The sequence below is a fragment of the Corvus hawaiiensis genome, chromosome 30 (genome assembly GCF_020740725.1).
Source record: "Corvus hawaiiensis isolate bCorHaw1 chromosome 30, bCorHaw1.pri.cur, whole genome shotgun sequence".
Taxonomy (NCBI): Eukaryota; Metazoa; Chordata; class Aves; order Passeriformes; family Corvidae; genus Corvus; species Corvus hawaiiensis.
In genome coordinates, this window is record NC_063242.1 from 6,193,377 (window position 1) to 6,207,044 (window position 13,668).

At 37.8% G+C, this 13,668-nt stretch overlaps 1 protein-coding gene across 2 annotated transcripts in view; it reads left to right on the plus strand.

Annotated features, from left to right (window-relative positions):
* Positions 1-1,605: 1,605 nt before the first annotated feature.
* LOC125318484 (myelin basic protein) overlaps positions 1,606-13,668 on the plus strand; it is an 84,037-nt gene continuing 71,974 nt past the window's right edge. For both annotated transcript variants that reach the window (XM_048289258.1, XM_048289259.1), the window contains exon 1: positions 1,606-1,671. In XM_048289258.1, coding sequence (XP_048145215.1) covers positions 1,621-1,671 — 51 coding nt within the window. In that variant the 5' untranslated portion in view covers positions 1,606-1,620. The remainder of the gene's footprint in view (positions 1,672-13,668) is intronic.

Sequence of the window (13,668 nt, forward strand, 5' to 3'; positions counted from 1 at the left end):
AGATACATGTGTGTTATAGGTCAGATTTGATTGTTAATTTTTTGATAAATGAGTGGAAGAATAACACATAGAACATTTGCCTTTTTATTCTGCTATAGACATCTCTCAACAGTTTTGTATTCCATTTTGCTTTCCTTATGTTGGGAAGTAAGTGATGAGGGGTGAGCTGCTCCTCACAATTTGTAGAGCAACGACCAGTTTGAGGAAGTTCAGCTCTGAAACTCAGTGTATATGAATTTATTTGTATTTTTCCTTGAAAATTTTCAGAACCACAAAAAATATGTGGGTTGGTTGTGCTGATCTCACAATTTGAAAGGATAGGGTTGTTTGGTTTTTTTTTTCATCTTGTAGGCAATAGATAGTGCTGTTCAAAAAAAAATGTTTCCAATTTACCAATAAATTCTATCATGAGTATTCACTGAGTTTGGATGGTTTTTTAGTTTTTATTTTGTGATATCTTAGAAATGGATTTTTGTGAGAACTATTTAATTGGCTTGGCACTTAGATTTTAGAGCAAATTGAGTTCAGTGGATTGTCAAATGAGCACTGTAGACCCTCAAAATTTGAAATTTATCACTGGGGTGTTGGGTGGAGTGGTGAAGTGTGTGTGTAAATAAATCTATCAGTCTCTCCAAAAGTTGAAGTAGAGATACAAAATAAGATTGATTACTTATGACTGTCCATCACAGACATGTGTACTTTGTCAAAAGCACAGTTTCTGTCTTTAGAATCCTTTTGTACACAAATCAGTGCATGTAGCTCAGGTTATAACAATATATGAGTGTATATAGCCTATTGTTTTACTTCATGCATGTAATTTAATGTTTCATGACTTCAAATGCTATGATGCACTGCATTCAAATCAGCTGAAGGCAGCAGCTGTGTGTAAGATCCTGTACAAACATGTGCTTCTGTGAGAATATGTAGCACAACCGCAAGTGTGCTCTAAAAGCTGAAATTTGAGTGTTGTGGTTTAACCTACATAAGCTCTGTTAGAGCTGAGATACAACAGGATGAGCCAGAAAATACAAAGAAAGAGTTGGCATTACTTTCTTGTGGGCTCATCACGAAAGTGGGAGCTGTAAACAACTCACATATTCTAACCTCCCCAGCAAATTGTTAGCAGTTTAAGTGTGGTGCTTTTTTCACTAATTGCTGTTTATATAATGGTAAATGTGAATTCAGAAGAACTTACTTGAGCTTGTATGGAAGTTTGTAGTTGTAAGTTATTTGATGCATACTACACTGTTTGTTATCATAAACATAATATCGAAAGACAGGGCTTCTACCTAATTTCTAATCTAGTTTTGTTTCATGTCGAAATTTCAAAAAGAACATTTCCTTCCCTTTTACATGTTGATTTTTGGGGTTTTTTTTAACAGAAGTAGGAAAGCTTTCTGATACTGCTTAAACTTGCAAAATAGACCAGATAAGCATGGGTTTTTCCTTAGGATCTTTCACAGATGTTACCTTGGATTGTAGAAATTCTTACTGTATGCGAACAATTTCTTTCCTATGTATCAGATTAAAAGTTAATTTATATTTCTGTACAAAGGTATTGGTTTCAAAAATGTTGTTTTGTTTTTATCTTTTCAGAATTTAAAGTTTTGGTGATCGATCATGGGGAACCATGTAGGAAAACGAGAGCATAGCACTGAGAAGTCAGCCAAGGTAAGTGTAGAAAACTGAAGATAGAGGGCCACTTGGGAAATATGTATTCTGTGAAATACAGGGGATTTTTAGGACAGTAGTTGTTTACCAGATCACTGTTATCATTACTGTTTTGTAGTTGATACTGTAAAATGACCATGTTTTAAGGAGTGTCCTATGAGATGTGGCCAAATGAAGATTTTGTTGTGCTGGATTTAATGAGAGATTTGAAGTCAGATCCACAGCTGATTAGATTCTCAGTCACGGTGGAAATGAATGAAAGAGACTTAGAAGCATGATATTGTAGAAGTTTTTTAAGAGTCAGTGAGCAGAGTTATGTTCTGTGTGTTGACAGTTTTTCATTTGGGCAATCGTTGGCTTTATCCGTAAGAAAGAAACTATGTAAAAATAGGTAAAATAAGAGGATTTTAAAGGACAAGACTGTCAGTCCAAGAAGATACACAGCTTTAAAAATCTCCTCCCTAAGAGGAAAAAAAAAAAAAAAAGAAAACTGTCAACATGTTCATTAAAAGTTACTATTTGATTCCTAAGCATCTGCTGACACTGTTGTGTTTTCTACACATAATGCAGTGTTCTGTTTGCCTTGTGATAATATCTTGTTTATTTGTTTTTCTGTGTAGTACCGGAAGAGGTTTCACACATCTTAAAACAGGACATCTTTCTATATATATATTTATATGTAAAAAAAACCCCACTGCTTGTTGCTAGCTATTGCTATCTTCCCTCCACACATCCTCATCCAAAAATAACAGTTTACAGTCTAAGCCCACACTGTATAAAGCTATTGCCCTTTGCATTGGACGTATGATATAAACAGATAGTTCTGTACTTTTTCTGGAGGAATGTGGGTATTTTGCTTTGCTGTGGCAGATAAGCAGCTATCCCCAAAAAGTATACAAACTAGAACTCACACAGTTGTTTAGTTCCTTGCCATCTCCTTTAGGAAAATACATAAGCACACTGGAAGGAATAGGGAGAAAGCAGCACGAAGAGAGGACAGCTGGCTACATATGGTTTTGGTTTGGGTTGCTGCAGTATTTTGCAAAACGCTTTTGTGGCCCAAAGTTGCAGTTTGAGTACAAACAATAGTATGAATCCCAAGCTGTTGTCTTGTGGTGACTGGTCTTGCAGACATGCCCTTTTGAAAACTCTGTTGTGCAGCAAAGTCAAATGCACCAAACAGATGCATTTAGCCAAATATTTTGATCCTTTCTGAGTAAGCATGTGAGATCCAGCAGGTGTGATACATTAAGTTTACAAAGCTTGATGGACTGTAGTGCGCCAAATACCCCCTGCTTTGGTCTTTGAGGATAAAATTTGGCTAGAAAAACTCATTGTATCTTCTTTCCTGCTGTGGGATCACATGTGTTTGATGCATCTGGATGGCAGGAGGGTGAGTTGTGGGGCACATCTGGCTTCAAGAAGCTAAAAATTCTTCAAATTGTAACAGCCTGTGCAAGAGGTGCAAATTCTGTGGTGGTGAGCAAGAGTCAGGTGACCATGAGACTGCAGTTGTACAGGACAGATCAACAGAGAAACGGATTGCTGCAATTCTTTAAAATTCCTTCTTTTTCCTAATTAGTTCATGGAGAATACTTGATTCTGCAGTCAAAATAAAGTTCATTTACCAAAACTGTTTTGTGAAGCAGGAACTTACTACTGTAGTAATATCTTCTGTCCTTCACTCATCCTCCTAGAGAGTCAAAAAACCAAAACACCAAACCCCTAAACTTCCAAGTTGGTAGTGCTTGATCAAAATCTCCCTTTATGCACAGAAATGTGCATAATATCCCTTTATCTAAAACAGCAGTCATGCCACAAGAAATTATAAGGCCACAGATTTAAAATCAGGAAATGTATGGTTAAGGCAGTACTATGGATTCCCTATAGTTAGTCATTCTTGATTCAGTTCTTTCAGGCAGCATTAAATTTCTTCGTGGTTGCATTAACCAAATGTCACAGTGTGCTTTGGTTTTTTCTTCTTTTTTTGAAGTCAGAGTAAGTTTTTCTGTTGTTGTTCAATATTGCTGTAGATTAGAAGTGTTTTCCCACTGACCTTCTAGTGTGCTGTGGGAGACCTGCTGAAGGCCTACAGAGACTACAGTGGAAATGCTGAACTGCCTCTCCTCACTCATAGTAATAGAACTGAAATGAAAGAGGAGAACATCTCATCAAGGGTCTTCCTCAATTTCATTACTTTCACTCTCCAGGCTGTTTACTCTTAAGTCCTTTCCTAAAACTTTAGGACCAAAGAAAAACATAATTTTAGGCAGCTTCTTTGAACCTTTGAGGTCAGATTTGCAGCCACTGTAGTGCTCCTGCACTGGCAGACCATTTCTCCTCAGACCTGTTTTATGTGTAGTGACATTAAAGAGACTGTTGCCAACTGCAGCAATCACAATTCTTGATTGTCCTTTAATCCAGCGATTACTGTGAGGTTTGTTTGGTGGTTTTTTGAGTTGACATCTAGCTTCACTTTACATTTAGGAAATTTGTGTATTTGAATTACAAAATTAGAAATGGACTTCTGGAAAGCAATTACTTTATGAAACGTCTAGGATGATGCTAAGAAGCTTTCAAATTAGGAAATTCGCAAAAGACATTAAGATGGCTTCCCATGCTGTGACACTTCTTTCAAAATATTGTTCTCCTCTTGATATATAAATATGGCAAGCTACAGTGATTATTTAATAAATAATGAGATACTGTGAAATTAAGTGAATGCTTTGAAAAATAATTGGTCTGTTTGACCTGAATAATATGGAGGAGTGTTTACAAAACCCTTCTGTTTTACTCACAGCAGTAACATACACCACCTCATTTCTGTGGGATATCTTTCTTGTATGTTTAATGGATCTGCATTTTTTAGAGTTTCATAAGATACAAAAAAATTGCTCAATGAACCCAGCATTTTCTTTTCTTTTTACTTTGATTGATACTAGACTCTGCATCTACCTAATGCATTAGTAGATGTTCTAAGTATTTATTTTGTTTACTTTCTTCTTAGCGTTAATACTTGGGTTTGAACTTGACATAAATAAATCTAAGAACAACAATAACAAAAAGAATGGGCTGTGCAGAGTTTCTTGCCATGAGTTTCTTTAACTTTTCATAGACCTAAATGTAGATGAGTAGACACTGAAGATTTTTCTGGTTTTTGTTCAGTTTTAGTTGTCTGTGATAATTTGTCATCATTATGCTACAAAGTGCCACAATCTCTTTTGCAGTGACTAAAGCTGCCTGTGTTACAACAGCACAGTTCTCTGCTACTCCTCATTAGAGAATTCTGCACAGCACATTATTACCATCCCAAAATCTTCGAACTTTCTTGCTACCTGTGAAAACTGGCCCTTAATTTCATTGATTGTTCAGGAAGAGGGGTTTGGAAGGAAGGTTTCCAGCATTGTCCCACTTACTCCACAGCAACTACCAAATGCACCTAGTCCAAGTAGCCTGGTTTCCATGGTCACATAGTACAGTGGGGAGCTGGAAACAAAACTTGTGACCTATATGAAAGATCAAAACCCACTGCACTGCCATGTCAAGGGATTGCTCAAGAAATTTATCCAGGCCTGGGATGTGTTAGATTATTGGAAATGCTGGATTATCTACCTAGTTCATGTCCTTTGTGTAATTGGGGTGTGCTGTAAATAAACACCAAGGAATCAAACCCAACTGCCACTTCTGGTACCTAGGTCTGAAAAACCTTGGGAAATGTAATTGCAGGCAAAAACTGAAAACAGACATAGTGCTGATAAGGTCTTTAGTCTGCAATTTAATGTTTTATTTGAACTAGAAATAATCTGTTAATAATGACCAAGTCTTGCTGGATAGCGAACTTACGAAAAATCTTACCTTTAATTGCCCTGTGTTATGTACCTAGATTCTATAATGTGTTTTGAGGTGGTCGATTTGAGAACTTGAATAAAGTGACTGGTACTCAGTGTTTGAGTGTGGATACAAATATATGAATTTCTCTTGCTTCTTTCCAGTCCCGTGAGATACTTTTCTCTCTCACAGAAGATATTAGTAGAGTTCTATAAACTATGAACGCCTGCGACCTTGCAAACCTTTGTTTATAGTCCAGTAGAAAAATATTTTGACAATGGATGTTTTAGGATTTTAGCCAATCACCCCAAGGGGTGGCTGATCCTTTGACCAATTAGACTATGAAGAAAAAAGGCTATAAAAGAGTTGTAAAATAAATCAATCTTGCTGCGCAATTCCTGCCTGCTGGATCTCTCTTCTCCTACCCTGTGGGATACTGTGACATTTGAGGAGAGCTCAGCATAACTAGTTCAAGCTAAATTGCTTCAGTAAGCACGTATCAGTAAATCAGATGGGTTCTGTGCTGCTTTAGAGGAGATTCTATTTTCTCTCCTCTTTTTCCCCCCCCATTGCCTTGCTAATGTTCCGAAATCTGCACCCTGACTAAGGCTGCAGTCCGGTAACACTGGCAGGAAATTTTCTGTCTCTTCCTGGTGAGAGGGAGTTGAAATTCTTAACATGGCACATGATGGTAGTTGTACTGTTCACCTCATATATGCTCAATGATCTGCAAGCATAAAAGCTTTCACTACCTCTCATGGCTTAGGCTGCTTACAGACCTGAGCTGTGTGTGTGGTTTTTGCCAGGTGCTTCCTCTTGGTATGCATCATAAGTTATCAAAAAAGGAAGAAACCAACAGATGAAATATTTTTTACTTGCTTAGTTAATTGCTCTGAAATGTTATTTTCAAAAGATAAAAGTTTATTATTTTTTTCGTACATGCAGTTTGAGAGATACATGACATACAGATTGTATGGATTTTGAAGTTCGGGGTATGCTTTTCTGTAAAAAGTAAACAAACAAAAAGAATAGTCGTATTACCATACAAAATTAATCATGAAGCCTTTTCACTTTTTTTTTTCCCTAGCAAAGTTGTATTGCACTGTTTCTATTTTCCAGTGTAATTTTTTTTTCTCAGAGTTTTACCTTTTTCTGTAAAGCAATAAAGAGTGCAGGAACTATTATGGTGTATTTGCAATTTGATGTATTGATTAAACCACTCCCCCTTGATCTTTTCTGATGGCAAGTGAAAAAAAGAAAAAAACTTCAAAATGTTGATAGCGCCAGTGCTTTCTGTGAGAGATTTGATGAGATTTTCACCAACCAGTTTTACAAGTTACATATGCACTGTAGAATCCTTATGACCAACTGGTGTCTGGTTAAGTTGGTGCCTGGTACAAGGAAGTGCTGCTTTTGGAAGAGGCACATCTTCTTTAAGGATGTGAAGGGAAGTTCTGGGCAGTCAGGTTAAGCAATACCAGTTGAATTTGATAGATGCCTGTTTTCCTCAATTTCTACCACCAACCTAGCTTTGCCCTTGAGCAAATCCTCGTGTGCTGGCTCTGTCTTCCTATTTCATTCTTATCCTTCGTGCTGTCTAACTGGATGGTTTGTTGGGACAGATGCAGTGTCATTCTGTATTACTAGTAGTGCTTGGAGACCTTGAGTGGAGCCTTCAGGCACTAATGTGCTTCTGCTGGTGAGATGATACCACAGCAATACAGAAATGACTGTACTGTTTGAAACCTCTGAGAATGCCAAGCATGAAGTAGCTATGACATCTGTCCTCAAAAATTAACCTTAACACCAGCATTCAGTACGGTATCAGAAGTCTGTGTTAATGTTTCAATGGGCAAATAGCTTTACTATGAAGTTAAAAGGAACAACTTACGTGTCTAAATCAAAGTAATGTGTTTTAATACTTGACTGTTCATTAAACTCCTAGGGTGCTGAAATTAGTATAGTCAATTGTAGCTGCAGTAGTTAATCTTTCTCATGTCTAAAATATGGCAAGCTCGTCGTAATTTTGTGTGGAACATAAATCGTCCCTGAATTGAAGCTGATACTCCTACACTTCCATGTTTCCCTTTGTTGCATGTGAAGGCTGCTGAAGGTACAGTGTTCTGCTGTGCAAGGAATGGGTGGAAAAGTTACAGGTGAGAGGCAAGGCTGGTGCAAGTGAGGAGCAAGTTCTGGTCCTGCTGCAGTGCCCACTGCTAATGTTTAAGGAGTTGCCTGAATTTTATAACCATGGCAATATATGACTAGATCTGTGTTCCAGTGAAAAAATGAGTAAACGTGTAGGCAATGGTTTCATAAAATAAATTGCAAGTATGTTTTTCTGTTGTGCACACAGTGGCTAAGTACTGGTGCTTCTTGATTTGGGTCTTGAGCTGGTTAAGCGTGCATGGGTGTAAGAGGAAGAGGTGCAGTCGCTGTGGCTGGGGAGGAGGTAGGGTCTTAGGCTTTGTTCTCCCACCCTCAGCCTGCAGAACTCACTAAATGAGGGAAGTGCGCTCTGTGCTTTTTAAGGTCTTGTGCTTTAGATGCCATGTTTTTGTGGTAGTTTTCTGCAGTTCCCTCCTTGTTAGCTTTGATGCAGAACTAGATAAATGTCCTGTCAAATGAGTTTAATGCCAGTGCCACTTAAATTAGCAAGGAGCTGGAAGAACAGGGGTGTAATGCAGTAGGCATTCTTTGTGAACTCTCTGTGAACTGTTCTAGCTGCTGAGATGACTTTTCTAGTAAATCAGCCCATACTTCAGCCTGAGAACATGTTGTTCAGTGTTTTGGCACCTTCATGTCATAAAAACGAAGGGAAAGTTGTTCGTATTTATAATTTTGAGGAAGCAGTAAGTGACGTGGCGATCCTGAAAGGGAGCAATATCTTCCTTCCTCACATAACCTTTTGTGCTTTTACTGTTGTGGCGGTCATGATCTGGGTGCGGCAGTAATGTTGTATCACCTGCTCTGAAACTGCATGAGATGAAAATTCTAGTCTGTTACTTTGACCTTGGTTATATTTGAGAAGAGCTTAAAAAATCTTCTGCAGTAATGTGCTACCTTAAAATGCAGTTATATCTGTAAAATAAGTTGTGGTGAAAAGTATTTGCCCTTTTAGAGAAATGGCCAAGCTTTACCTTTGGGTATCTGGTGTCAAACCACAGGGGAATCTCCAGTGTCTGAGACAGCAACTGGCAAACCTGCCCCATAGCACTTACTAAAGCATTAAACCCTGTAAAAAAGTGCGTTTTAAAGTTTGTTCTCATCTTCTTCTTCCTAGTGCTAACTCTGTTGTGTTTGATGCTCCTGGGCAGCAGCTATAATGAAGAGTTCTGGCACCATGTTTTATTTTAATTCTCAGTTTCCCACAGTTGTATTTCTGATAGTGTAACTGACCATGCAGATGGGGTAGTTGTAACACATGGTTTTACACTATGCACCAGTACAGAGTCAAAACACTGCTCACATCTGATGCTAAATATTCTGTCGTGAGAAAAGAGGGTTTCTACATTAAGCTGAGTTGAATTTTGCTCTCAATTGTAAATTCAGCAAGTGTGTAATGGACATCAGAAGGAAAAAGTTGTAGGGCTTTCCCATGCAAAGTATTGCTGACAGTAACTTCTTTTTGCACTTCAGAAGTTAAATTTCTTGAGTAATTGGAACTATTTGTACAGTGAATAAATTTGTCTGCAGCTACAGTTCAGAAATTGATTTTTCCCCTTTGAGCAGAAATGTCATGGAATGCTTTTCCTTTTTATTTAACTTTTTCAGGCCGTCTGCTTTAAGTTGATGGAAATACTCTGGTAGCATTTGCTGGGGGAGAAAAAAAGGTTTTTGTAAAAGGAAATAAAAAACTTTTAAGCAGAATAATATGATGTTACTCTTGATTGCTGAGATAAGGTTCACTCTTAAAAACAATCTGATCTTTCAGCACAGCATCCAGTAGATGTGGCCATAAAGATAGCAAAATTTGCATAGAGCTGAAAGCCACAAGATAGATACCAGTTACCTCGGAGCATTTGGGGGACTTCTGAGCATCAGTTGCAATCAAGAAGAGGCAATAATGGAAATCTTGCATTTTTGTCACAGTGCCACAGGGTGATGGTCAGGCTGGTCTGGCGGGACTTAGAATTGAAAGCTGATTTTAGGGAGGCCTGAGGGCACTCAGCTTGCTCGGAACTCTAGGCAGCTCAAAAAACATTGAAAAGACACAAGAGCCAGAAATCTTAGCAAGTCTTTTACCAATGAGATATATCTTCAAATAGGCACTTATCAAAACATCGCCATTTTTGGGTCCTCAGTTATACCTGTTCAGTATAAGAGCTTCAGGAATGGATTCACTGATGGTGCAGACGTTCTCAGATGAATTATGGAAATACCAGTACATTGGAGGCATTTTGATTCAAAAAAATAGAGACTCTGATGTTGAAATCTGAATCATCTGGGGTTTTTCTAGTTTTGGTTTTGTGGTCATAGCTAACTTATCCATCTAGCTCCTTCCTTTATCTTCCTTCTATTTCTTTCACCCAGTTTCTTCCTGCATGCTACTTTCTGCCAGCACCTCTGATGCAGTCAAAATGCATTGCTTTGATTTTTCTGAGGTCTTAGAAATAATATTTAGTTGCTAACAGTGCTCAGGAACAATGAAGAGATGGCCAGCTAACAGGCAGTCTGATCAGGAAGGTGTGAACACCATAGAAGAAAATAGAGAAAATTTGCACTTTCCTGACAACACATATCCACTGCAAAAATTACTTTCTCTTCAAGCCAGTTCTTTCTCTTCATGTTATAATATGACTTTCTACAACCTTCACAGCCTACCACAGTACATTGCTTTGCAAAGCAAACCAATAGTGCCATTGTCAGGATTTGAAAGCTGAAAATCAAAGTAATATTCTGGGGTTTTTTATGACCAACTATCATTGTCACTTATATACTGTTTTGGCATGAAGTTGTTTTGGATTTTTGTATTTTCACCTTCTACCTGTTAAAGAATTTGTTTTATGCAGCAAATGCAAGAACTTCTGTGTTCCTTGGGGAGAAAAGTGGCTAGAATTTGTCCGTGTGAAGTGGAACTGTGCAAAAACTTCAAATCCCACTTCTGTTTCTTTCATGCATGTCTATGTAAGCATGCACAGGTCCGTACTGAAAAAAGTACAAGTGTAGGTTTAAAAAATATTTTTATATAAATGCAAGTGTATATTCAAGTATTGATGCTCTGCTTCTGCCCCTGTATGGCTGCAGATGTGCTTGCTGTATTAGTCTCAAAAGGCAGGACTGGTAGCCTTTCACCCTGGGGAGTCTGACTATTCATTCTGATCTTCCCTGTGAACTACAGACTAAATGTTTTCTCAGTGTGGTTAAAGCCAATGAAACTTGCCTCATGGTGCGCAGCGATAAAGCCTGAGTAATCAGTACTATTTTTTTCTTTTAAACTCTTGTCTGAAATTCCAGACAATTCTGGGGTTTTGAGACTTGGAAGATGAAAGATTGGTGCATGTGAGACTCAGAATGTCAAGTCAGTGCCTGTAACAGTTGAGAAATATTTATATATCATAAAATACATTGAATATATTTCAATACTTACTATATATAGATTTAAAATTAAATATCTTTAATATATTTAACAAATATATAGTACTAGTATAAATAAAGATATCTTCATGTTTTAGAAGAGGCTTCAGACCTCATAGTAGGTGAGACCCACTGCACAAAGTAACAACTGTTTTGTCTTTGGTACGCTACTGCACAGAAGACTGTTTGGGATGTGTGTTTGGGATGATTGACATTACTTCTGGAGCTTGGTCACATGAGATGAGATTCTAGGTCAAGGCTGTGCATAACGTTATATATTTGTGCTGAAATAAGTAACTTGTCATGTGCTGCAGGATCCTTGCTGATAGATACTTGCTGAGAGGAGGTCTTCTATGTTGTGGTGCTAATTTCCATCAGAATCAAATCTGTGTTAGGAGAAGACCTATGTTATATATTTTATTTGAGAGAATCTGAACCACTGTAATCTATTACATTCAGATTGGCTTAAATGAAGCATATTTGTTTGTAGGTGCTGACAATGTGTCCTGAACATTCAGCGTTAGGATTCTTGCAGATTCATTTACTTGAAAAATTAATTTTAATGTTGGTATTTTGTTTCTACAATGCAATATTTAAAAAAAAAAAATCTTGAAAAAAGTAGGTGAAATACCTAATAAAAATTAAGCTTTTACTCCTTTTCCTCTTGTTTTGACTTAAGTGTTTTGTGTTCTACTTTCCTGAAGTCTTCTCAGGAAGGGAAGGGATAGAACTCCATTCAGGAATCTCTTCAATATACCTTTTCTGTCTGTTGCCTTCTTTTCCTTTCTAGTGGCATCTTATCTGTTGTTTTTTTATTTTTATTATTATTATATTATGCTGTGCTATATAGTCTTTATAAGGATTGCTAAAATGATATAAAAATGAAAGTTTTATGGAGCCTGAGGGAAAGGAGGCCACAAGATCCCTGTCACTGGATGTGTTCAGTTGGGATGGGGAGCTCTGGGTTCTAATACCTTCTCAACAGATTGTACAGGTGACTGGCCAGTGACTTCAAGTACAAAGAATAACGAGTGGAGCAAGGGATATTTCTGCCTTTGACAAGGGATGCTGAGATCTTCCAGGCAACAGATTTTGCTCTGGGATTTTGCAGAGTTCATAATGCCATAGCATAATGTAGTTAATACTGTCATAATATAATACTGTACTTCAGCTGTTGAATCACCTAATTATGGGAGAATAAAAGGTTTATGGGATTTTGGAAGCCCGTAGGGCTCAACACATAGACTTTGTATCAACTAAATTGGGTGTCTTTGATAATTTCTGATTATGTCTCCTACTGCTGTATGTAAGAACAGGAGAGACCCTCTGAACATGTCTTGAATGTAGCCCCCGAGGGAGCTGGCTCCAGCAGGAGCAGGGGCCCTTGGCTTCCATCCCAGCTTTGAGATCTGGTCTCAGCAGATGACAGGTTGTTCTGGATTTTGCCCCATGGGCTTGCTTTAACCAATTAGACTGCAAACCGTGGGCTGGTGGAACAGGTGCAGAGCTGCTGTCTTTGTGCAGGAGCCAGATGGCCAGTTAATTGTCCCAGTCGCTGAGTAAGACTTGGCCGAGTCTCCTGCTCAGTTCTCAATTCTGCTGCTGCGCTGCCAAGCTGGGTCTTGTGGCTTTAAGAAATTGGGAACTTCAGAGACAACTCTGAGCATCTGGACTTCTCTTAGTCACGATGTAATGTTGTTAGTTTCAAGCCTCAAAATGGTTCATAGCCTAATGTTGTTTTCTTAAAAGAAAAAAGTTGCTTGATGCTTTCCTGGAGTAAAGATTTCTGATCTGAGCTGGGATATCTTGCTTGTTACAATGTTATTAAGATCAAGGTGACAGAAACAAAGCTTTAAGTAGGAACCCATATTTCAAAGGATTGATTCTCTGGGATTTTGCAAGGAGGAACTCTTGTTGAGTTATCTCTTACAAGGACATTAGCTGAGGGGAGGAATTTTGAGAGGAGGAATATTTTGGTTTCCTAAAGTTTTAAAATCCTGTTTTAGAATAACTGTTTTTCATTGTTAGGAAGAAGTAAGAAATCATTATGTGAATGCTGTACTTAAGGGGAAGTGCTAGGCTTTAGGGCTTGTAAACTTGCTAAAAGAATTGCAAATTAAGTGTGTTTGCTTATCTATATGCTTATACTTATTTGCTTGGTTTAATAACTGCAAATATAGTTTACCTGTAACCTCTTCATATGAATATGAAGTTATATGAAGTTATATGTAACTCAGTCCGTTGCTTTCTGTCAAGATAATCCACTTTTATTACAGTAAATCATTTTAGAAGATAAAACTGTGGGGTGTTAGAGGCAAAGGGTAGGCCTAAGCAGATTAATGATGATATGTTATTTGCTATGGTAGGGAATTGAATTAAAAAGATGTCTAGGTATTTCCAGCAGGCCACCACTTTTGTTCAGTGCTAAAAAGGCAATCTCTGGGTCTAAAGTGATTATGAAGTCCCATGTTGATTCAAACTACTTGAGTTAGACTGTCAGTCAAATCACAAGTAGCTTATATATGGAAAGAATCAAATATATAGGTTAATAAAGTACAGCTATTTAAGTTTTTGTATTTAGAGTTGATGGAT